The sequence below is a fragment of the Aethalodelphis obliquidens genome, unplaced genomic scaffold (genome assembly GCF_003676395.1).
Source record: "Aethalodelphis obliquidens isolate GAN/ISIS:26980383/991018 unplaced genomic scaffold, ASM367639v1 scaffold100, whole genome shotgun sequence".
Lineage (NCBI taxonomy): Eukaryota > Metazoa > Chordata > Mammalia > Artiodactyla > Delphinidae > Aethalodelphis > Aethalodelphis obliquidens.
In genome coordinates this window covers 2767317-2792024 of record NW_020838044.1, presented here as the reverse complement: position 1 = coordinate 2792024, position 24708 = coordinate 2767317, and the positions used below count along the sequence as shown (strand labels likewise).

Here is a 24708-nt window from a genome sequence, read left to right as displayed (position 1 = left end):
TGTGTGTGTGTGTGTGTGTGTGTGTGTGTGTGTGTGTGTGTGTGTGTCAGAGAGAGAGTGAGAGAGAGAGAGAGAGAGAGAGCCCCTGTTTTTCAGCACTTATGATTCATGCCACCGGGTCAGAGACTTGCCCACTCATATCACAAGGCATAAGCCACCCTTGGGCTCTTTCTCAGCCTCCACAGTGTGCCAGGAAGTTCCCTGGGCACTGAAGATTCAGAGAGTAAAAATGCTGTGCTGTCCATCAGGGACTCTAGCAGAGAGACCAACATGTCAGTGAATAACAAAGGCAAGATAAACGCTGTTTTAAAGATCCCTGCTGAGCAGTTAGGAAGCTGGGAGGCAGCAGTCTGGTGCAGTGTGGTGTCACCTCAGAGGACACTGAAAGCTGGTCTTGAAGGGTGAGGAACAGCTCACAGGTCAGAGAGAGTGGAAAGGAGAAAACAGGCAAAGGGAGCGGCATGAGCAAAGGCCCAGGGGCCAGCCCTGCAGGGTACTGGGTGAGGCCACGGTAGCAGACAGATGGCAGCTACTACATAGAGGGTGGACGTGAATGGCCACTGAGACTTCCTCAGCTGCCCCGCCAGGCCCTGGTTCTCGCCAGCAGACAGCGCAGGTAGGAGACCTGGTAGTGAGTCAGCCAGGTCTCTCCCAGCATCACAGCGCCTCACTGGCCTCCAGTTTGGCTTCTTCACCAGGGAATGGCAGATGTGCCCCCTTCCAAGGCTCCTTTATCCCCTTGCAGACCCTCAGTGATCTGGGCCTGCTTCAAAGCCTGGTGTGGGCCCCTTGGCAGAAACTTAAAACCCTGCAGACAGCTTGGCCCCTTCTCTCCCCTTCAGTGTCCTCCCAGCATGTGCTGAGCCGTTCCCCAGGCTCACAATGGGAGGGAAAAGGTAGAGAGCAGGCCTGAGTGTGCAGTGAGGGCGGGCGGTTGTGAAGATGGGGAGGAAAGAGGAGACCAGCAGTGAGTAGTATGACTGGTCAGGACGAGTGAATCATTTGTCCATTCATTCACTCATTCATGCAACAATACCTGATAGGGGCATTCCATGAGTTAGGCCTCCAAGATATCAAAGAGAGGTACACAGTGTCTGTCCTCAGGGAGCCCACTGTCCGTAAGGGAGACAGACAAGAAAATGAAAATACCAAGTGTACCCTAGGGAAAGGGCTGGGCCCGGCAGGGCCACAGGAGGGCACCAAACCGGGCCTGGTCAGGAGACCCTAAAGAGGTCTGGACTGAAGGGAGATTTGAAGGACACTTAAACGTTGGACAAAGGGTAGGACTGTGGAGAACATTCCAAGCAGGCCTTTCTCTGCAGCCAGGAGAAATCCCAGGAGCAGACTGTGAGGCTGCCATGGCCCATGAGACCCAGAGGGCACTGCGCCCTCGGGACAAGGGTCTCCACCCGGGCCAGGTGGGCAGTGGGTGCGGCGGGGGACCATTGGGTCCAAGCTACCCATTTAGGAAAGTCATCACACAAATACAACGACTTTCTACATTACCTCCAACTGAGGCCTGGATGTTTAAGATACAATTTGTTAAGGGAAAACCACTGAAATATAACACAATCTTTGTGAGCCTGTTTGGCTTTTTTTTAATCTACAGGAAGCCTAAAGATAATGAAAGTGGCCCAGATCTGTCTCATTCTTGGCAAATAGGCAGAATTGGTCTTAGATTTTAAAAAGTGCCTGATGCCAGAACTTACTCAGCACCGCACTCGCCTCCCCGACCCCGTCAGGCTGAAGCAGCAACACTGCCCTCTGCCCTTGAAGTCCCAGAACATCCTCCTGTGTCCTCTGCCCAAACCCACCCCAGACCCCTCAGCTCCCCAGGGCTGCCGCCTGAGCCCTTCCTCCCCCACGTCACCCACCACGGTGCAGCCCTGCTTCTTCCCTACCAGAGGTCCCCAGTTCCCTCCACGGCCAGCACCGGCTGCTCAGCCGCAGATGAGAAAGCCACTGACACAGCATCTCCACCACCCTGGGTGCCATCTTGTGTGTCCTTGGGTACGGCTGGGAAAGACCCCAGGAGATGCCCCCAGAGGGTCCCGTCAGCAGGACCCCATCCGCAGCTCCTGTGGGAGCCCCCTGCCCCCTTCCTAAAGGACAGCCTCCTTTGTGAAGTGTCACAGCCACGCCTGTAGCTTCAGGCGCTCTGAGACATGCGACGTGACTCACCTGCCCCCTGCTGTTTGCAGGGCACGTGTGGTCAGGATACAGTGAGGGCAGGGACTAGATAATAATGCAGTCCCAGACCTCTTTCCAAGGCCTTCTGAGAGTTCAGCTGCTATAAAGGTGTGACTTAAAGCCCAGTGACTGTCCTGGGGGCAAGATTGTCTGTGATTTAGAAAAGTGAAGCCTGATCAATGGTACCGTCCCCTTTAGGGAAATGACTGTCCAAAGAAGGGGTGCAGGGCTTCCCTGGTGGCGCAGTGGGTGAGAGTCCGCCTGCCGATGCAGGGGACACAGGTTCGTGCCCTGGTCCGGGAGAATCCCACATGCCGCGGAGCGGCTGGGCCCGTGAGCCATGGCCACTGAGCCTGCGCGTCAGGAGCCTGTGCTCCGCAAGGGGAGAGGCCACAGCAGTGAGAGGCCCGCGTACCACAAAAAAAAAAAAAAAAAAAAAAGAAGGGGTGCAGAGAAGGGAAGGAGGGTTGAGGGAGCAAACGTGCACAGCTCCTGCCAAGTGACCGAGCACTGGAATCTCCCCAGGAGGTTGGTCAGCTGCCCCTCACAGCACCTCAGAGTAGCATGACTGAGAAAAGCCTCTTACCTTTGCCTAGAGGCCCTTGTTCTGACCCCCTGATATTTGTATTTCTTCAGCGGCCTCTCCCCTCCTCAGAAGACTGCAGGGACCTGTGAGCATGCGTGGTCTGTTCACTGACAGCTGTGGCCTTTGCTGACCTTTGACATGTCTGCCTCTGTGAGCCAGTGGACATGGGCCACTCCGGCGCTGGAGCTGCTTTTCAGGCCCTGGCAAGTCAGGTGTGGAGCCTCTAAGACTGAGGATTGGACTCTGGGCTGTGATTCTTCCCCACAGCAACCTCAGGACCCTCAGATCTTCCCAGAAGCCCTCTGCCTGTTCCACTAATGTCTTCTCCAAATGGCAGTCAAGGCCTTGTCTTAATAGAACTAGAGCCATTCTCTCCCTAGGCCAATATTCTCTACTCGGCCTGACCTCAAGCCCTTGTTCCCCGGGCACAAGTCTCATCCTGCAAAGGTCTCCCTTACTGCACTCTTTCCCCAGAAAGACGGGGAGTAGGAAAACAGGAAGGCAAGACTGGTCTTGCTTTTAAAAACCTGACCTGAACTTGAAATGGCCAATTCCCTTGTGAAAGTCTCCATCCATCCACAGTGTCCCCTGTGCTCCCCTACCCATGTGGCCCCCGTTCTGCCGAACACACCACGTGACTGTCACATCCCACCCCCAGAGCGGTGCAGGGATTCAGCCCCAAAGGAAGCCAGGCTTTGCAGAGATGTAGTATTTATTGAGAACCGTCTGCTTAAAAACCTCACCTATGTGTGTGCATGTGTGTGTGCATGCGTGCGGCTGCATGTGTGTATGTGCGTGTGTTTGGGGACAGTGAGACTCTTGGTCAGAGGTGCAATCAGACGGCCTTGGCCAGCCCCACGCGGTTGTTGGCCCTGTCAAAGACGCTGTAATACTCCCGGATGAAGACATCCCCCAGGATCCACTGCTGGGAATTATTTTCACCCTGGAAGCCACTGGTGCAGAAGCCCTGGTCCTGGGAAAGGGAAGGCTGACATGAAGCTGGTCCCAACCCCAGTTGCTGTGCCTCTCCGGACCCCACCCCCAATCACTCTCTCATCTATTATTTCCTCTCAACCTTGAAATCACCTTCTGAGCTAAGCAAACAAGTATCAGATTCATCTACTCAACAGACGAAAAAATTGACATTCAGAAATGAAGTGTCAGATCCAAGATCACCTGGTGGGTCCCCTCCCCGTTCCCCCTCACTGGCCCTCCCTACGCCCCTGTCCTCCTGCTCTTAGCACCTATGGCCCTGGTGACCAGCCAGAACAGGCCTGGGGACCCAAGACCTTGACAGTTCGGGGTGCTCAGGATTAGGTCAAAGCTGAAGCCGGCAGGGCAGTAGGGATGAGGGTTGGGTCCCCACAAAGCCCAGGTTATCAAGAAAAATCCCAGGGCTTAGAAGCTAGCGCAGTGGATGGGGGTTCCTATGGGTGGCTGTGGTCCTGCCCATCCCACCCTCCCTCAGGCCTCTGGGCTCGGTCCCTCCTGTCTGCACCATTTCTCCCAGGATGAGGCTGCCGCAGCCACAAATGAGGCCCAAGGACCACAGACCCCACTCCGAAAGGCCAGGTGGTCTAAATGCACGTCCTGCTCTCTCCATCTAGCCCATGCCACTTATCACCAATGCGCTGAGTTGCCAGGAGGCAGGAGGGGAGCTGCGTGAGCCCAGGCTTCCTCTCCGGAGACTCATACCTGGTTGGTGTAGGCGGAGGGGGTCAGTGGGTACATTCTGCTGTTGATCTCAAAGACCACCGTAGGCATGCTGCTCAGGCTGCCGCAGTCGATGTCAAACTAAAGACCAGAGGGAGGTCCTCTTAGAAGGGCCGTGGGTGTGATCTGACTGCCAGTAGCAGAGAAAGTCCCAGGTGGGTCCTCTGCCTCTGCACGGCAGCCAAGAAGTGGGGAGGGACCTGCTACTCAGAGGACCCCCAGGGAGGTCCTTAGACCTCAGAGGAGTCACACCGATGGGGACCAGCCCAGGGACAGACACCAGCTCGAGACAAGGAGTTGTTTGCCTCGACATTTCCCCTCCAAGCCCAGCCAGAGCTCCCAAGGACACTGAGAGCACTTAGCTGTCAGGGAGGAAGAGGGGAGACCCATGGGTGGAGGGGGACAAGAGGGCGCAGCAGAGCTCAGGGAGTTGGGGATGTATGACCCTCCCTGCGGACAGGAAGTCAGATTGCAGCCACTGCACGAGACATGGGACCTCCAACAGCAAGTGAGCCAAAGCTAGAAAAGCTAGGCCATCTTGAATGCCTCCCAACCCCTGCAGGAATTCCAAGACCCTCACCATTTCCCTTTGTCATTTCTTCCATGTGCAAAGGGGTTCCCTCTTCAGGGGGGTCTGGGGAGGTGGGGATAAGGGTCTGGCCTCACCTCACCATACTGGTTCTGTGTGGCTCCGATGGCCATCTGGATGTTAAGGATGTCACTGCTGGGCCCGACCAGCATGGAGGTGCCCGTGTCCAGGATGGCCTGACAGCCACCATCACAGGCCACCACCGCACCGCCGATGGTGACACTGCAGAGGGGAAATAGGACGGCCTCACAGCGCATCCGGCATCCACCCCTCCCTCCCTGGGTCCCTCCTAGCCTCCCCTGCCAGGATCCTTGGCAGGAAGGAAGTCCAGCCACCCCAGATCCTTTTCTTTGGGCTCCTTCCTGGAGCCCCCATAACTTCCTGAACTGAGAGAAAAGACCAGAAACCATTTTCTCCCAACCCAGTGGCTCAGTGGAGGCCACCTGACCTTCTATGGGACAGAAACTTCAATGAAACAACAAAGTCACGGGCATTAAGGGGTGGAATGAGTACCACACTGGTTGCCCAAAGATCTGGTTTCAAGCTTTCTCCTGCCATTTATTTGCTGCAAATTCCCCAGTCTTCTTACACTCAGGCTTCTTATCTACAAAATGGGTACATTAACCACCCCGTTCTTGATTTCCTCAAGGGATGGTCATGAGATGCAAAGTCGATGTTAGTAAATTACAAAATGAGGATCATCACAGCACCACCCCCACAGGGCTCTAGTGAGGACTAAACCAGGCAGTCATATTCTCACCCAGCACAACGCCTGGCAGGTAGTGGTGCTGGATAAGCACAGCTAGTCTTATTTATAAAGTGTAAGTGAACGTTCAGCATTCTCACTGACGAAGACACTTGGCCTTAGAGCATCTGATTCATACGTTAATGTGACGGTCTTACGAGCTACCGGGCTGACACCTAGACCCTCACATCCCCACACCTGGAGACAGCCTCTGGCGGGGCCACAGCTGCCGCTCACCCACCTGTCCACGGTGAACTGCCAGTACTTCTGCAAGGTCACAGGCACCCAGTGCAGGGATCCTGTGTAGTAGGACGGGTCAATGGCCCCCAATGTGAGCATGCTCTCCTGGCCGTTCCTGAAACCAAGGAAAGTCATGATGTGGGACTCCGACACCCTGGCTCTGTGAGGAGGTAGCCCAGCCCCACGCAGGGTTAGATGCGATTCAGACCCTGCCGCACTGTCCTCCCTGCCCCCAACACCCACCTCCACCCCAAAGGCTTCAGATGAGCTCTCCCACCTTCCCGGTACTCCAGGCTTTTCTTTGATATCAGCTGCAGCATCCTTTCTCTCTGAACTCTGCAGCACCCACCCAGGCTGAGGCAGCACTAGAGCCCAGAGCATGGGCATTACCGTGGGAGGGGAGGTCAGGAAGTAGGAGGTCACGTGCCTGTCAGGCTCTGCTCAGGCCACTGTGCCTCTGCCCCCCACCACTCAAGGCTTTCGGCCCCCAGCCCTTTGGCCTCGAGTAGGAGAACGGATCTTCAATGAGGTCCCACATGCTCTGCATGAAAACTGCCACCCCAGGGCTTCCCTGATGGTGCAGTGGTTGAGAATCTGCCTGCTAATGCAGAGGACATGGGTTCCAGCCCTGGTCTGGGAGGATCCCACATGCCGCGGAACAACTGGGCCCGTGAGCCACAACTACTGAGCCTGCAGGTCTGGAGCCTGTGCTCCGCAGCAAGAGAGGCCACGATAGTGAGAGGCCCGTGCACCGCGATGAAGAGCGGCCCCCCGCCTGCCACAACTAGAGAAAGCCCTCGCACAGAAACGAAGACCCAACACAGCCAAAATTAATTAATTAATTAATAAACTCCTACCCCCAACATCTTCTAAAAAAAAAAAAAAAAACTGCCACCCCCAGCCCAAACCCTCTCTGCTCCTCCTGGGACTCTGTCTCATGGCCAGGAAACACCGGCACACTGTGGGTTGCCTGCTTCTCACTCTGCAGCTCTTGTTCCTTGGCCTCATCAAGCTCTGTCCCACCTCCGGGCTCTGACACATGCCGCCCCACTGCTTAAAATGTGCCATCCCTTTGCCTCACCTGCATATCACCCACTCGGGCCTCAGCGAAGCTTCCCCTGGCCACTCTCCACACACATATCTTGTCAGACTGGGCAGTCTGTTACTATTAAGCCTTCAGTACATGCAGACCTCCCCTGCAGGGAGTGCTCTTATCACAACTGTCATCATAATTGTATATGTAATTACGATGTGTGTGTTGTCCATTTCCCCTGCTAAAAAGTTGACTCCCAGTTTGTCCTGTTTGCTGATGTATCCCCGTCTCCTGGCACAGCCCCTGCACATAGTAAGGGCCCATAAATATCTACTGAGTAAATGAATGAGTGACTGCACCTATCTACGCCCTGCCTGGGTTACCCAGCTCCTTCTCCTGGGTGTGATTCCCTTCTGCCAGTCCTGCCACCCACCCCTCTGTCTAGCAGAGTTGCCCCATCAGGCGGGTAGAGTGGGGAACACTGGACTGGGAGTCAGGAACCCTGGGCCCCAGACATGGCTCGTCCACCAGTTTGAGGGTGACCATCTCGCCCAAGCCTCAGTTCCCTGCATATTGAAAAGAGAAGGTTGGACTCCTTTAGAGCCTGCTCTAAACATCTGTGAGTCTCAGGGACATCAATAAATGATTACTGAGGTCTGCCGCTTTGGAAGAAAAGAGATTAAAAGCCCGTATGCAGAGATGGATTCAGGCTTCCTTTTTTTTATTTATTTATTATTTTTTTTTTGCAGTACGCGGGTCTCTCACTGTTATGGCCTCTCCCATTGCAGAGCACAGGCTCCGGACGCGCAGCCTCAGCGGTCATGGCTCACGGGCCCAGCCGCTCCGCAGCATGTGGGATCTTCCCAGACTGGGGCACGAACCTGCGTCCCCTGCATCAGCAGGCGGACTCTCAACCACTGCGCCACCAGGGAAGCCCCAGTCTCCCTTTTTTAAATGCCAGAAATGAAAGTCAAATGCTGGCCCAGTGGACTCTGGCTGCATCAGTGACCATGCTGGGGACCTTTAGGCAGGAGGTTGGATGTTTCTGGAAGCAAGGAGAGGTTTGCTTGGATGCTGGTGACTACCCTTGTGTCGCAGCGTCCCCAAGGGGTGGACACTCCTCAGCCGACAGCCCCTGCCAGGATGTGGAAGTCCAGCCCACGCCGGGTGCAGCTCCTACCTGTCCATGTAAACCGAGAACAGGTCTTGGGCCACCAGGTGCCTGTTCATCATGTTGTCAAACACGGGGACCGAGTACTCAGAGGCAAGAGAGGGGTAGGCCAGCCCCAGGATCCCATCGAACTCGGAGTAGGTGAAGACGTCACCAGGTTCCTGGGTGCTCAGGCCCACAGTCTGCTGGGGGTCCACAATGTCGGAGACCTGCAAGAAAGGCAGAGTGACCTCCACCAGGGGGCCCTGCCGGCAGAGGACCCAGAAAGGTCGAGGGTCAGGCTCTGCCAGCCCGCCCTCCCTCTTTTAGGCAGCGTAGTTATGTGAGCTTAAGAGAGAAAAGCCTCCTTTCCCAGCTCTGTGCTGTGGTTTTGAGGGAACTGGTCTGATGAGGCAGGGGACAGGGTGGCAGGGGAAGAGAGAGCATGGCTGGGGGTACGGACAGCAGTGCTCATGGTGCAGAGGTTGGGGGTGAGCCCAAAGAAGGGCATAAAACAAGGGCCACTCCAAGGCCCTCTGCCAGCCTGAAGCCCTACCATCAGCTGCTGCACCAGGGCATCTCCCAGGGAAGAGCCGTGGGAGCAGCATGATGGACAGAAAGAACACGCACGCGGTTTGCATAGAAAAAGATCCCGCTGGGGCTTCCCTGGTGGCGCAGTGGTTGGGAGTCCGCCTGCCGACGCAGGGGACGCGGGTTCATGCCCTGGTCTGGGAAGATCCCACATGCCGCGGAGCGGCTGGGCCCGTAAGGCATGGCCACTGAGCCTGCGTGTCCGGAGCCTGTGATCCACAACGGGAGAGGCCACAACAGTGAGAGGCCCGCGTACCGCAAAAAAAAAAAAAAAAAGAGTAAAAGATCCCGCTGTGCATCCTTGCTCTGTCGTGTGCTGTGTGACCTTGGACCAGCACCTCTCTGAGCCTCAACCTCCGCATCTGTTACAGGGAATAATAACACCTGCATCTCAAGGCAGTGCTTAGACTAAAGATATGAATGCTGGGCATGTATCGCGCACTTACTAAATGTATGATCAGTGAACCTTTATCGGCACTCTGCGAAGAAGTGCTAACCCCAAAGTGTCCTATCAACCTGCCCGCTTCCCTGGAAGGCTGACGCATCCACTAGCCTATTCTGAGCTCCCACAGCGGCCCACCAGGCCTCCTGCTTCTACTCTGTCCCCTTATAACCCATCCTCCACACAGGTAGCCAAAGCGAAATGGAGAGTGGACGTCCTCGTGTCACCCCTTGCTCCACAGGCTCCTGAAGGTATTCAGGATGAAACCTGTGTCCTAGAGTCCCCTCATGCTCTGGTCCCTTAGGTCACTCTGCTCCACCCACACTGATCTTTCTCTTCCTTGGGTGCCCCACTCATTCTCACTTCATGTGAGACTTCTGTGGGTGGCAGGGGGGAGGGAGGTCCTGACCCCTGAGCCTCTCTCTCCCACCCCCTGCCCAAGGTGGGTGAGTGAAGACAGCAAGGTACACCACGGCTCAGGCCCACAGCAAGGGCCAGCTCTTCCGTGAAGATGCAGGATTTCCCCCCAGAACCCAAAATAGCAGAAAATAGCAAAACCTCGGCAGGGGAATTGGCCTTCCAGACGTCTGTCTGCTGGGCCACCTCAGCCAGTGGCTCTGGTGCTGGCTCCTGGGGAGGCCTGAGCTGGGAGAGCAACTCCTCAGCTGAGGAGAGGGCTGTCAGCAGAGAAGGGCTGTGTCCTTTTGGGCTTGAAGTAGAAAAGACTTCAGCCAGACTCTGGGAAGAACTAAAGGAAGATCAAGGGGAAGAGCACCAAGGGATGCTGCTTGAGTTTCAATCTTAGATGGTGGATGAGGACGAAAAGAAAGATGTTAACGTGTATTGGGAACTTACTATGTGCTGGCCACTGTATTAAGTACTTCAGAAGCCAAAAAGGAACAAGAGCAAGGGGAGCCCTTGCCCAGAGGGCACAGATGCTCTCTGACATGAAAGAAGATGCTGCTCTGTGACTGATCAATAATGAGGTCAAGCCCAGAGAGTCGGAGACGTGGGTCTGACACTCAGCTCCCATTGTCCCCCAGCTGTGCGACTTCAGGCAAGTTATCAGCTCATCTGAGCCTCGGGTCCCTCATCTGAACAATGGGGATGAGAATACCTTCCTCAAAGGGCTGTTGAAAGAACTAAATTTAAAATGAGATCACACAGGTGACGCTGAAGAGCTCAGAACTGGCAAAGACTCAGGATTCAGGACTCACTATGGCCAGGTTAAGTGAGAAAAGGGTTAGGAGGATGGAAACCAGACCCAGAGAAGCGTGTCGGGTGGGGCTCTGGGGACTGACATGGGAAGGAAACGGGGAAGGGAGGGAGGGACACCCCACAGCTGCTGCTGGCTAAAATCCCTCTCAGAGTCCTCCTCCACAGGGCCGCCAACAGGGCCAGGACCCAAAGGGCCTCTTGGCACCAGCTGTGGCACAGCGCAGAGCCCGGGGTTCTGGGTGGGAGAGTGGCTGGTGCGAGGGGAAGGCGAGGGCTGGCTGGCCCCAAGCCCCACTCACAGTGACGGTGTCATAGCCCAGGAAGCCCTGCATGCTGCCCGTGCCGTACTGGATGGACAGGGGCTTGCCCAGGTTCTGGAAGGTGGACGACATGCTTGGGTCAAAGCGCTGGTGATTTTCTGGAACACAGACTCAGGGTTAGTGGGGCTTGTAGCATCTTCTCACCACTCGACAGTGCCAGTGGGAGCTGAATCCTCACCAGGTCTTGTAAGGATATCGTCTAAATACTAACGATTCTCTCTACTGAAAATAAGCAAGAAAATTATTCCTTGCTGCTCAACCCAACTCTTTGACCCCCAGTGCTACCTTCGTAGCTCCCAAACAAAAAAAAGGAAGAAGAAAACCATCCCTGTGGTTTCCCGAGACCGGCTTCTACCAGCTTCGTAATTTCCCACAACTCTTTTTGCTTCACTAAACATTGGTTTCCTCACCTGGTAAGTGGGGATAAAAAGAGCACCAACCTCCCAGGATTGTGGGAGAAATAAAACTATTTACATATATTAAATGTTTACTCAGGGGCTTCCCTGGTGGAGTGGTTAGGAGTCCGCCTGCCAGTTCAAGGGACATGGGTTCGCACCCTGGTCCGGGAAGATCCCACATGCCTCTGAGCAACTAGGCCTACATGCCACAGCTACTGAAGCCCGTGCAACTAGAGCCCGTGCTCCACAAAAAGAGAAGCCACCGCCATGAGAAGCCCACACACCACAACTAGAGAAAGCCCGCTCACAGCAACGAAGACCCAAAACACTCAGCCAAAAAACAACAACAACAACAACAACAAAAAAAAAGTTTACTCAGTGCCTCTCACTTCATTCTCCCAGGACCCACTGGCATGTTGTAGCCCCATTTTACAGAAAGAAAAACTGAGGACCCGCGAGGGTAAGGAGTCTGCCTTGGCTCCTAATAGAGCCAAAAAAAAGGGCAAAAAGTCCCCTCATTTCTCACTGGTGCTTTAGCCATCAGCCTGTGATTTGCACACCTTCCCAGTCTCTGGCCATTTGGAAGGGGTGAGCGAGGCTGGGCATGTCCAAGCAAGCTCTCCTTCCCCCTATGTTTACCCCCAGCCACCCTGATCGTGGCTGGCAGAGCAGAGGGGTGGGCAGGGCAGGGGGTGGGGGTCACTCACGGCAGGCGTCGCTCTTGCAGTAGACAGAGGGCACCCAGAGGTCGGAGGAGCCAGTGTCAAACACCACAGTGAACTCCTGGGGCGGGGTCCCAATGGAGATCTTCCCAAAGTACTGACTCTGAGGACAGACAGCACTGGGTGAGGGTTGACGCTCGGCACGGAGCCTGTTCAGCTCTGTAGGCCCCGTGCGTTCTGCCCACAGACCTAGGGAAGAAACGGAAGGAGGATCCCTGGGGGGTTCTTCATCCCCGGTCCCCACGCTGAGCTCCGCCCCCAGCCATGTTTGTCTTGCCCCTCCTGCAAGCTCTACATCCACTGCTGGAATCAGCCCCATACACTGGACCAAAAGGTAAGTCCTGTCTGGTAGGGAGTCTGGGCCACCCTGCCAGGGGCAGGGACATAGTGATGGGGCACCAGCTAGGTACAGACCCCAGACCCAAGCTGTCCTGGCCGCCCCTCCTTTCCCACTCTCCCCATGGGTCAGTACTGGGCCGGGGCGGGGATGGGGATGACCTAGATAAGGAAACGAGGGCACAGAAGAGAAAAACAGCAGGTTGTTTACTGCCAAGAGTGACAGATGAGAGAGACAGTCTCCAAAAAGGAAGAGGGCACAGGGGGCACTCCTGCCATGTCCCAGGCAGCTGCCCCCTTCGTGCCAAGCCCAGCCCAAGACATGGGTTCTCTGGGCCCAGAAATGCAGGCATGAGGTTGGATCTGGGAGCAGACCATGTACCCCCGAGGGATGCTGTCCGCAGGAAGGTCGTCTGAGGTGCAGGGATTGTTTTTACAGGGCCTGCTGGCCCCTGGGAGATACTGAGGGGTGGAAGACGGCCCCACATCCCCCGGGGTGCCATGACTCCTGAAAGAAGGAAAGAGGCAGGGGGCAGCCAACACACTGTGTGGGAATCATCACGGGAAGGCAGGCAGAGCCACTCACATCCAGGTAGCTGGTCAGGGGCTCACTGGCCACCTCCCCGAAGCTGGAGTACTTGCTGCTGACAGCAGACTGGTGTTTCTGCAGGAAGTCCTCTAGGAGCCCATGCTCCTTTAGTGCCTTTCTCAGGGGTTTGCCTTTGTGCAGAGGGATCCTGGGGAAAGGGGAAGACTTAGTGGTGAGGTGGGCATCTCCACAGGGCTGCCCAGCCTCAGAGAAGTGCCCAGAGGCTCTGGGCTCCATAAGCCACCCCCCCAATCTTGTACCATAACCCGAAGTGAAAATTGCATTCTACGACAGTTCACAAATCCACACCAGCCCTTACTAAATGCAATGCACTCTGACATTTCCTACTCCTTTCTCTTTTTTAATGCTGGTGGAGACTCAGTGGATGTATTTTATAACCCGCTAATGAGCTTTGCAACTCCAAGGTTTGAAAGACACTAAGTGTATTCTCATTCAGTCTCCAGTTCTTACTGTAGACCTACTATGTGCCGGGCTCCATATGGGGCACAGGGGACACAATGGGGAAAAGGGTACAGTCTTACCCTCCAGAAGCATACTGTCTGGAGAGAAAAACAGTGTCCCCCACACTCTGGAAAACGCTATGACAATGCTCCTACCCTTTGCCAACCCCTGTTCTCTGCTCTCTGGGCAGCCTAACGTGGGTGGAAATTCTTCAAAGGGTTTCAGCACAGAGTGTGGTCCCCAGGGAACTTGGTTAGAATTTAGATGTTGGGTGATGGAGGCAGATCAGCAGGAAGAGAATCAAGAAGGAAGACGGCAGAAGCTGGGTCAAGATCTGGTCTCCCCAAAGCCCGCAGAGCTCCAGCTTCTTCTCCACGAAATGCGTTCTCTCTTCCTTTCCAGCCTTCTCGGGGCCCTGCTGTGGACCAACTGAGTGGCTTAACCTCTCCGGCTCTTAGTTTCCTCTCCTGCAGATTGAAAGACTGGAGCGTGATGGTTCCCAATGTCCCTCCCAGCTCTAAGAATCACATGGTCCTCCTCCTATTTTAAGGCCTATTTTAAGGACAACTGGAGACTACAGGTGTGAAAGTGCTCTGAGAGTAATAAAATGGCAGCAGCTTTAAGACCCATAAAGAAAACGGGTTTTCTCATGTTGTTCATGTCCCAAATGGATCCCACATGGAACAACCTCGTATGTGAGTTATGGTCTCTCGTCTGGCGCCTTCCCACCCCCAGCCCTCAGGTGTGACATCAGCGGGGACCTGACCTATAAATGAAAGGTTCTCAAGACATTTCTCAGCCTTTGTCTCTGATGATAGAAAAGAACTTCAGCCCAAAAGGAAGGAGGCTGGACTGAGCTCCTGGGAGCAAGCCCACAGCTGCCCTTTCCCATGTCCAAGCCCCCAGTGCTTTCCGCTTTTTCCAGCTCCGGTTCTCACTGGCTACAAGATCCACTGGCTGAATGCCTGGCGACTCCCACACTAGTAACTGCAACTCTGCTGAGCTGTCCCATCACAACACGAGACCCAGAGAGCCTCCCTCAGGGCAAGCGAGCATCAAAGGCAATCCACCGCCCCACGATGGCGGCCCTGAACACAGGCTCCAGCCACCATGAAACTTCCACCCACTCCTGCCTCCAGGCCTGTGCTGAGGCCACCAGATGCCTGACACTTGGAAGAACTCCACTTTCAGAACCACCACAAGCAGCCCCCACTGGTCAAAGACACTGGACCTCTTTTTAGGGATCCTGCTTCCTAGGGATGGATTCAGGTTTCCCTGGGCTCAGACCTTGACAGGGCTTGAACCTGGGAACCAGAGGTAGTGTGACGGTCTTTGGCAAGAGTCTGGGACCAAGACTGGGACCACCTGGGACCAAGTCCCGGCTCCTCCATTTTTAATCATGTGGCCTTGGGCAGCTCACGGACCCTCCCTGAACAACAGTTTCCTCATCTGTAAAATGCAAATAATATATCTACCTAATCCCTGAGGCTTAGTATAGGTAAGGACCTAGTTAAGTGTCTGGCAGCTAGTAGCAAGCAACTCCGTAAGTATCAGTTATTATTTTGGGAGGAGAACCTGGGAACTTCACCCACAAAGGATTTGGACAAAATAACGAGAACTTTATTTTGTTTAACAGACACACGCATAGCTCTTACAATGTGCCAGGCACTGTTCAGAGCATTTTACAAATACGAACTCATACACCCCTCATGATAACCCCATACGATGGATACTTCTGTCATCCTAATTTCACAAATTTATGTTAAGTGGTGTTAGAGAGTTACGTTAGTGATGGAGCTGGGGATCAAATCGCAGGCAGTTTAACTCCAGAAGCCATGCCCTTAATCCCCCAGGCAGCCCATCTGACCCCCTGTTCTTGTTCATCACGCCCTGAAGAGAGTAACGGAACGCCTTAGAAGGAAAGGCCGAAAACACGAAGGCAAGACTGACCGGGAGCGACTATCTTGGGAAACTGCAGCATTTCCTTGAGAACTCCTGGGGGAACAATGGCTGGAAGACCGTTTAGAGACCCACACAGAGCCGATGCGTGCGATGCCCATCCCCTCCCCTGGGGCCTGACACCCACCTGGTGATCCCAGTGCCCTGGGAGAGAGCGAGGACTGAAAGTAGCACCACGAGACACCTCATCCTGGACCTGGGTCTGGCCACCACTCTAGCCAGTGCCCACTCCCAACAGCCTTTATAGAGAATGCGGGGTTCCCTCTGGCTGGGAGCCCAGGCTGCAGAGATAGCCCCTAAATTCAGGCCACTCCACAAACACATTAAGATAGCACCCAGACTACACAACACCTGCTCTGATAAGGGCCACTCCGGGGACTTCAAAGCTGAAGGGTACACTTGCCTGATCTCCAGGCCAGGAAATGTCACTCACACCTTCCTGATCCGATTTCCCCTTTCAAACAGGACTTCTTGGGCTAACACAGGTGGAGCCACTGCCAGAATACTATCTCATGTCCCACCTTATGGTCTGTAAAGAGGCCTGTTCCCAGTGAGCCCCTTCCTGCCCTAGCTGCCTCCCGTCCCTGGGCCTGACTTCACGGGAGCCCCAGCCGACCCTATCCTGGAGTCTCCCTGCCCAGTCCTCCCAGGCCAGGTTTCCAGGGTCCACTCAGTCTACTCCCCAAGTGGCATCTGAGGCCGAGAGTGCCTGTTCAGCCTGTCATCTCCATCTAAGAGAGACACAGATCCAAGATTCCAGCTCCCCCAGGGTGTGGCCCTTTGTTCCATGTTGGAAGGGCATTGGGAAGGGGAGGGAGCAGACACCAGATCCCATGAACAGTTGGGAGGCCTGAGGAGGGTAAACGGGGAGGGCAAGCATGTGCCACACATGGAGGGGAAGGAGGAAGCTATGACGTGATGGTCAGGTTTGGGGAACAGGTTAAGCGCATCTAAGCCACACACAGAAGAGCTTCTTGGAGGCACACATGCAGGCGCTTGTGATGAGGAGAGGGTCCCAGGGTCCAGGCCAGATTGGCCAGATATGCTCGCAAGCCTGTAGCCTGGGAGAGAATTAGGGCAAAAAGGAAAACAAAGACTTAGCCACCAAAGTGGAAGTCACATCCCAGGAGTGAGGGGAGGCTATGAACTGGAAGCTCAGGCTCAAGTTAGAATAAGGCAGGGGCTTTGGGACCACAGGTGTGAGGGAGGCTAGAGTGCCAGCCATCCACACCCTGTAGGACAGATGTCTGCAAAGTGAGGGAGGCCTGGTGGTGTGGAAGAGGGAAGCATGGGCCTGGAACAGAGAGGGCAGGTTGGGCAGCTGAAGAGGTGAGCATGTGGTGGGCCTATGGTGGGCCCCAGACATGGGCAGGGGGTGGTCTGGGAGGGGCAGATCCAGAAGCTCCTGTATTTGACTTGTAAGGGCCTCAGGAGGCCAGTCGACAGGGAATCTGAGTGTTTTATGACAGGCCTGAGGAGGACAGGCAGACCCCACCCTGGCCATGGCAATGCCCACCCTCATATCCTTTCCCAGTAACCCAGGATGCTGCTGCTTCTGAGGCCCCAGGAAGCAGCCATGGGCACATCCAACTTTCCAAAAGCACCCTCACGACATCATCAAGGCACCCTCTCTTTCCAAAACCAGGGAAGCGGAGAGAAAAAAACGCCACCTGACGGTACAGCTTGTTTCCCATTTCCTTCCCTGAGAACGCCGCCCTGCCAGGCCAGGCAGGGCCTGCGTGTCCTGTCCCAGTGGCCCTGCATCCGACTGCTGTTTCCTCCCACACATCAGCACCCAGCATGCCACATAGTAGATGCTCAATTAAATGCTTGGTTAAGCAAATGAATGAATGAATGGTCTTGCCGCCACTCTTGAGGAATAACTAGCAGGCCGCATCTTTATTGTGTCCTGCAGAGGAAGAGATGCAGGCTCAGAGAGGTTAAAGGGCTTGCCCGTAAGGAAGAAGAGCTTGAACTGCCACAAGACTCTTGGTCTGATGCTCCACATACACTATACCGCAGGGCCCAACAGGCTGTGAGAAGTTCATGAGTTTACAATGTCGAGTCTGGGGCAGCACTGCTTCTAGCTCACTCCTCTCAACTTCTGGACATTCCCTGGGACAGCCATACTTATGAGCAATGGGGCCATTGGTAGCATCTGGGGCTGGGACCCGCAGGGGTCAGCACATCAGGCAAGAGTGCTATACCACCCCGCTCCATGTCACCAGTGGCCCAGCCTGACCCAGCAGCAAACACTACTGAACAATGAGTCTTGGAAGTCAGGCTCAGCCCCCTCTCCGTCAGCAAGGTGACCCTCAAAGCCAAGAACCAAAGCACTGGTTTCTCCGTGTTTATTCACAAGATTGGGATCATTCTAACAGCATTCAAGTGCACGCTATCAGGAAGGCTGCCCCAGACTGCACAGGATGTTAGGACTGTATATCCCCGGGAAGCAGGCCAAAAACTGCAAAAAGCTTTTAGAAAAGCCACGATAAGATTTCATCACTGGGTACCCAGAGCCAGGTGGGAGCGCCTCTCTTTGGTCTAGATTCCTTGAGTCTGGGAACTGACCCACAAAAGTGGCTCAAACAAAATCAGGGCCCAGGGACAGCCTTTCCTGGGTACCCAACCTTGTGACCTCCACTCAGACGTGAGTGGCAACAACACCAGCTCAACACATCCTGAGAATCTCCTAAGAGCTCACACTGGACAGAGGCGTGGAGCTGGTGTCATCTCCACCCCCAGGGAGCCACAGTCGGGTGGGGGACAAATTGGCCCTGGTATATGACCCTGTTGTGATCCAAAGGGCCAGACACCTCCTCTGCAGGGGCTCGTTGGCAGGGGAGCGTGGTTTCTGTAAAGTGCACGTGGAATGATCCTGGACTTGAATCCTGGGTCTCCATGTGTAATTACCCTGGGCTTGAACTCTGGGTCTGCCACAGGGTGCTGTGACCTTGAGCGAATCCCTTTACTTCTGTGTGCCTCAGTTTCCTCTTCTGCAGGGTAGAGACAATGACACTGAGAGGGTCATGTGAGGGTCAAAGATAAGAGAGTCCAGGGCTGCTGTTTGTTAGGCCTTCTACAGGTAGGAGGCATAGCGACTGCGGTTGTGTGACCTTGAACATTTCAATCGTTCCCCAGCCTCGGTTCCTCATCTGTGAAATGTGGGATTTACAAGCTCATGGAGCTGGTCTGAATCTCAGATGTGTCCACAGCAGCAGTTCTTTTTGTGCTCTATAAATCAGTTGAATTTCTGCCCTGTGCCCGGAGCCCTCCAGACTGAGGGGCAAATTAACCGTAGCCATTTTTGCACCGTGCCCCACAGATGTGCTTTGGCACACGTGACTCTCCAGCCCACCAAGTTTACGGGGGCGTGGGTGGGCAGCAGTGCCCTGTGGTCTTTCCTTGTCCCTGCCTGGGTCCCTGTTGCCTCCGTGTCTCACCTGAGCCCCCAGCCTTCTGGAAGCTTCCATGGTCATCCTCCCCAAGACAGGCCACGCGGCCACTCCACCCTGATCTTGCCACCTACCTGCGCCACTGACAGGAAGCAGGGTCCAGGTCCCCGCCACTCAGAATCTGCCTGACTCCCCTGCCTCTGCCTTCTACACCCTCTGAGGAGCCCCAAATTCCCCCAGGGCTTCAGGAGAAACACATCCTGACCTGGAAACCCTGCAAGTCCCTTCTGCTTTCTGCCCTGCCACATCTTCCCTGAGGGAAGCTGGCTTTTCCTTTCCTGAAGAAAAGAGAAAGGAGAAAAATGAGAGGAGTTTTTTAAAAGTCATAAATCAGTACCTCAAAATATTATTCAGCCACACTTAAAGCCTATACCATGCTTAGTTAGTGTCAGACACCATGCATTTACTCTTTTAAAAGGTCTCCATGTCACAGATGAGCAAACAGGAGCTTAGAAAGCTTAACTAATTTTCAATATCACGCCGCCTATGATAAACAGAGCTGGGATTGAAACTTAGGTTGGTTTGATTCTTGACGGTGCAGTCTTTCAGTCTGACCACGTGACCCTCCCAGCACCAAAATCCTGCAGTTCAGCGAACATGACATCACATCCACACTCAACAAGTCTGGGGCTGAAGAAGGTGGGAGGGGTCCTAGGGTCTTTAATGCAGCTCAGCTGGGAGGGAGTTCAGAAAGGCAGAAACCTAGAAAACACATCAGAAGACTGCCCTGCACATTTGTAAGTCCCTACCCTTCTCCCCTCCTGCCCCCAAAGTGATCCCTGTGAGTGATACACTGGCCGGTCCTCCAGCCATGGTCAGCAGAAATTTGGGGGGGAGACCAGCACCCAGCCTCCAAACCCGCAACTCTGTTTGTTCTGCATCAAGTGACCTGAGCCCTGAGAATGTCTGCCCAATGCCTCATGGAATTGCCAGGTCCTCTTGGGAGAAGGGTGGGGTTAGGGACCCTGCCCTGCACACACGGGAGAGCACATTGTGAGTTATGGGAAACAGCAACAGGGAAGCCCATTCCATGCTGAGCACAAGGGCAGCTGTGCTTTCAGAATGGGAGGCAGAAAGGGGAGGATGGGAGAGAGGGAAGGGTCAAGGCAATCCCCAGCGCCGATGCAGAACTCCGGGCCACCGGCAAACCAAGTCTCCGGATCACTGGTTCATGCACCTTGAGATCATGTTTTGCTTTATAAATACAGTGTTAAGGAATCACTAAATAGTTGGGGAAGAGGACTTGGTCAAAAACTAATAGTATTGTATCGATGTCAATTTCCTGGTTTTGATATTTGTACTGATTTTGATTTTAATATTTATAAGGAAATGTCCTTGATTTGGGGAGACATACTGAAGTAAAGGAGCATTGTGTCTGCAACTTACTTTCTAAGAGATCAGAAATAAATATATATATATATGCATATATATACAGAGAGAGAGAGATTAAAGCAGGTGTGGTCAGGTATCAACATTTGGGATATCTGGGTGAAGGTTTCAGGAATTCTTTATATTTCTGTAAATTTGAAATTATTTGTAAATAAAAAGTTTTTAAAGATTGAGATAATCTAAAGACCTCTCCAAATAAATTCCTTATTTATAACTTTGACATCCAGCATATTCAGAAGGAAGAGGATGGAAACCAAACAGCAAAAGAACCAGCTACTCAGCACCCAGGGCCCTGCTCCAAGGGAAAGCCATTCAGCTAAGGCTTTGGGAAGCAGGCTGGCAGCTTCCTAAATCCCATTTGGGGCTGTTTTTTCAGTAGGGAGTTGAAAAGAGGAAGAAAAGTGGGGTGGAAGAGAGGAAGAAAAGGATGGGAAGATTCTCTGGTAGAAATCAGGTCCCTCCCAACTGTGCCTCCAGCTTCACAAGACGCCCACAATCATGACCGAACAAAGCAGGGCTAAAAGGGGACAATAAAGGTGGACGGGGAGAACACGAGCCACTGCAGGACGACGAAACAGAATCTGTGTCATGCGTCTTGAGATCATGAATGTTTGCTTTATAAATACAGTTTTAAAGAATCACTAGATAGTTGGGGAGAAGAATTGATCCAAACTTTCAACTTCAAAAGCTTCATGACATTGGATTTGACGATGATTTCTTGGATATGATGCCAAAAGCACAGGCAACAAAACATAAACTACAACAAAACAAAAAACGTTGTGTATCAAAGGACACTATCCACAGAGTGAAAATCAACCCACAGAATGGGAGAAAATATTTGCAAACAAACCAAATATCCGATAAGGGGTTAACATCCAGAATACATAAAGACTTCCTGCAACTAAACAACACACGCAAAAAAAAACAAGCAACCCGAGTACAAGATGGGCAAAGGACTTGAATAGACATTTTTTCAAAGAAGAGGTACAAATGACCAGGAAACATATGAAAAGATGCTCAACATCACTAATCATTAAGGAAATGAAAATAAAACCACAGGGAGATATTAGCTCACAGCCATTAGGATGGCTATCAAAATAAATAAATAAATAAATAAAATCCCAGAAAATAACAAAGGTTGGCAAAAATACAGAGAAATTGGAACACTTCTATATTGTTGGTGGGAATGTAAAATGGTGCAGCCACTATGGAGATCAGTGTAGCAGTTCCTCAAAAAATTAAACAGAATTATCATATGATACAGCAATTATATAACCAAAAGAATTGAAAGTAAAATCTCAAAAAGATATTTGTACACCCATGTTTGTAGCAGCAGCAGCATCATTCACAATAACCAAAAGGTGGAAGCAACCTAAGGTTAGATGGATGAATCAGTAAACACAATGTGGTAGATACATACAGTGGAAGATTATTCAGGCTTAGAAAGGAAATTCCTTACAACTTGGCGGCCATTAATTTAACTTTGGGCTTTTTGGTGTATGCTAATTTAGTCAGATTTCAAGAAGATACATAGACATTTCAGTCCTCATTAATTAAATGAGGACATTTTAAGAAGTTGAAAGAGAATTTGATTTCAAGTTGAGAGTGTATTCTCTTTTAAAACCCACCTGATTATTAAATAGCTTCAATTTTATTTTTAAAAGCTGCAACTTGTTGAGTAGATGGTCCTGAAAGTACAAGTGAGATATTAACAGGCTATGTATACAATAAAATGGTTTTATTTTCAGTTTTGCACCACAAAACACTGATTAGTGTAAGAAACAATTCACACTATTATTGGATTTTGTTTTTTGCCTGATTCAGGCGTCCCTTGAGTGATATCCCTTAAATGTTCGGGGTTGGGAGTCAGAACCAGTTATCTGGCTTCTCTTGTCTATTGCTTAGGTTTGTTCTTGTTGTCAAAACTGCTCCCCCCCCACCCCCGTCAATGGTGTGACACATGCTCATGCACATTATGTTAAACTGAGTACATCCTTGTATTTGTATTTTCAACATTGCCAAGGTGCTATAGGAAATTAACACAAAATTAGAAAAACTAAAATTATTAAAAAGCAAAAAAAAAAAAGGAAGGAAATTCTGACACATTCTACAATGTGTATGAAACTTGAAGACATTATGCCAAGTGAAACAAGCCAGTTTCAAAAGGACAAATACTGTGTAATTCCACTTATATGGAGCACTTAGAGTAGTCAGATTCATAAAGACAGTAAGCAGAATGGTGGTTGCCAGGATGTGGGAGGAAGAAGGAAATGGGGAGTTATTGTTCAATGGGTATAAATTTTTCAGTTTTGCAAGAAGAAAAGAGTTATGGAGATGGATAGTTGATGGCTGCACGACAATGTGAATGTACTTAATGCCACTGAACTGTACACTTAAAAATGGTTAAAATGCTAACTTTATGTTATATGCATTTTACCACAATTTAAAAAATTAAAGTTCACTTGTAACTAAAAAGAAACACACGAGGAGAGGAACCAAGATGGCAGAGTAGAAGGACGTGCTCTCACTCCCTCTTGTAAGAACACCAGAATCACAACTAGCTGCTGGACAATCATCAACAGGAAGACACTGGAACTCACCAAAAAAGATACCCCACATCCAAAGACAAAGGAGAAGCCACAATGAGATGGTAGGAGGGGTGCAATCACAGTAAAATCAAATCCCATAACTGCTGGGTGGGTGACTCACAGACTGGAGAACACTTATACCACAGAAGTCCACCCACTGGAGTGAAGGTTCTGAGCCCGACATCAGGCTTCCCAACCTGGCGGTTGACAATGGGAGGAAGAATTCCTAGAGAATCAGACTTTGAAGGATAGTGAGATTTGATTGCAGGACTTTGACGGGACTGGGGGAAACAGAGACTCCACTCTTGGAGGTCACACACGAAGTAGTGTGCACATCGGTACACAGGGGAATGAGCAGTGACGCCAGGGGAGACTGAACCAGACCTACCTGCTAGTGTTGGAGGGTCTCCTGCAGAGGCGGGGGGTGGCTGTGGCTCACTGTGGGGACAAGGACACTGGCAGAAGAAGTTCTGGGAAGTACTCCTTGGTGTGAGCCCTCCCAGAGTCTGTCATTAGCCCCACCAAAGAGCCCAGGTAGGCTCCAGTGTTGGGTTGCCTCAGGCCAAACAAGCAACAGGGAGGGAACCCAGCTCCACCCATCAACAGTCAAGCAGATTAAAGTTTTACTGAGCTCTGCCCACCAGAGGAACAGTCAGCTCTACCCACCACCAGTCCCTCACATCAGGAAATTTACACAAGCCTCTTAGATAGCCTCATCTACCAGAGGGCAGACAGCAGAAGCAAGAAGAACTACAATGCTGCAGCCTGTGGAGCTAAAACTACATTCACAGAAAGATAGACAAGATAAAAAGGCAGAGGGCTTTGTACCAGATGAAGGAACAAGATAAAACCCCAGAAAAACAACTAAATGAAGTGGAGATAGGCAACCTTCCAGAAAAAGAATTCAGAATAATGATAGTGAAGATGATCCAGGACCTCGAAAAAAGAATGGAGGCAAAGATCAAGAAGATGCAAGAAAGGTTTAACAAAGACCTAGAAGAATTAAAGAAAAAAAAAACAGAGATGAACAATACAATAACTGAAATGAAAACTACACTAGAAGGAATCAATAGCAGAATAACTGAGGCAGAAGAATGGATAAATGACCTGGAAGACAGAAAGGTGGAAATCACTGCCATGGAACAGAATAAAGAAAAAAGAATGAAAAGAAATGAAGACAGCCAAAGAGCCCTTTGGGACAACATTAAACGCAACAACATTCACATTATAGGGGTCCCAGAAGGAGAAGAGAGAGAGAAAGGAACAGAGAAAATATTTGAAGAGATTATAGTTGAAAACTTCCCTAACATGGGAAAGGAAATAGCCACCCAAGTCCAGGAAGTGCAGCGAGTCCCACACAGGATAAACCCAAGGAGAAACATGCCGAGACACATAGTAATCAAATTGGCAAAAATTAAAGACAAAGAAAAATTATTGAAAGCAGCAGGGGAAAATGACAAATAACATACAAGGGAACTCCCATAAGGTTAACAGCTGATTTCTCAACACAAACTCTACAAGCCAGAAGGGAGTGGCGTGATATAATTAAAATGATGAAAGGGAATAACCTACAACCAAGATTACTCTACCCGGCAAGGATCTCGTTCAGATTTGATTGAGAAATCAAAAGCTTTACAGACAAGCAAAAGCTAAGAGAATTGAGCACCACCAAACCAGCTCTACAACAAATGCTAAAGGAACTTCTCTAAGTGGGAAACACAAGAGAAGAAAAGGATCTACAAAAACAAACCCAAAACAATTAAGAAAATGGTCATAGGACATACATATTGATAATTACCTTAAATGTGAATGGATTAAATGCTCTAACCAAAAGACACAGGCTTGCTGAATGGATACAGAAACAAGACCCATATATATGCTGTCTACAAGAGACCCACTTCAGACCTAGGGACACATACAGACTGGAAGTGAGGGGATGGAAAAAGATATTCCATGCAAATGGAAATCAAAAGAAAGCTGGAGGAGCAATACT

General features: G+C 51.7%; 1 protein-coding gene across 1 annotated transcript; it reads right to left on the bottom strand.

Annotated features, from left to right (window-relative positions):
- Positions 1-3486: 3486 nt before the first annotated feature.
- On the bottom strand, positions 3487-13099 carry LOC113614599 (chymosin-like). Its single transcript, XM_027096246.1, has 8 exons — positions 12860-13099; positions 11923-12040; positions 10797-10915; positions 8277-8476; positions 6065-6178; positions 5156-5300; positions 4472-4570; positions 3487-3749 (listed from the first exon to the last, which is right to left on the bottom strand). The coding sequence occupies exons 1-8, from the start codon at positions 13097-13099 to the stop codon at positions 3612-3614; spliced, it is 1173 nt and encodes a 390-aa protein (XP_026952047.1). The 3' UTR covers positions 3487-3611.
- Between the last annotated feature and the right edge of the window lie 11609 nt (positions 13100-24708).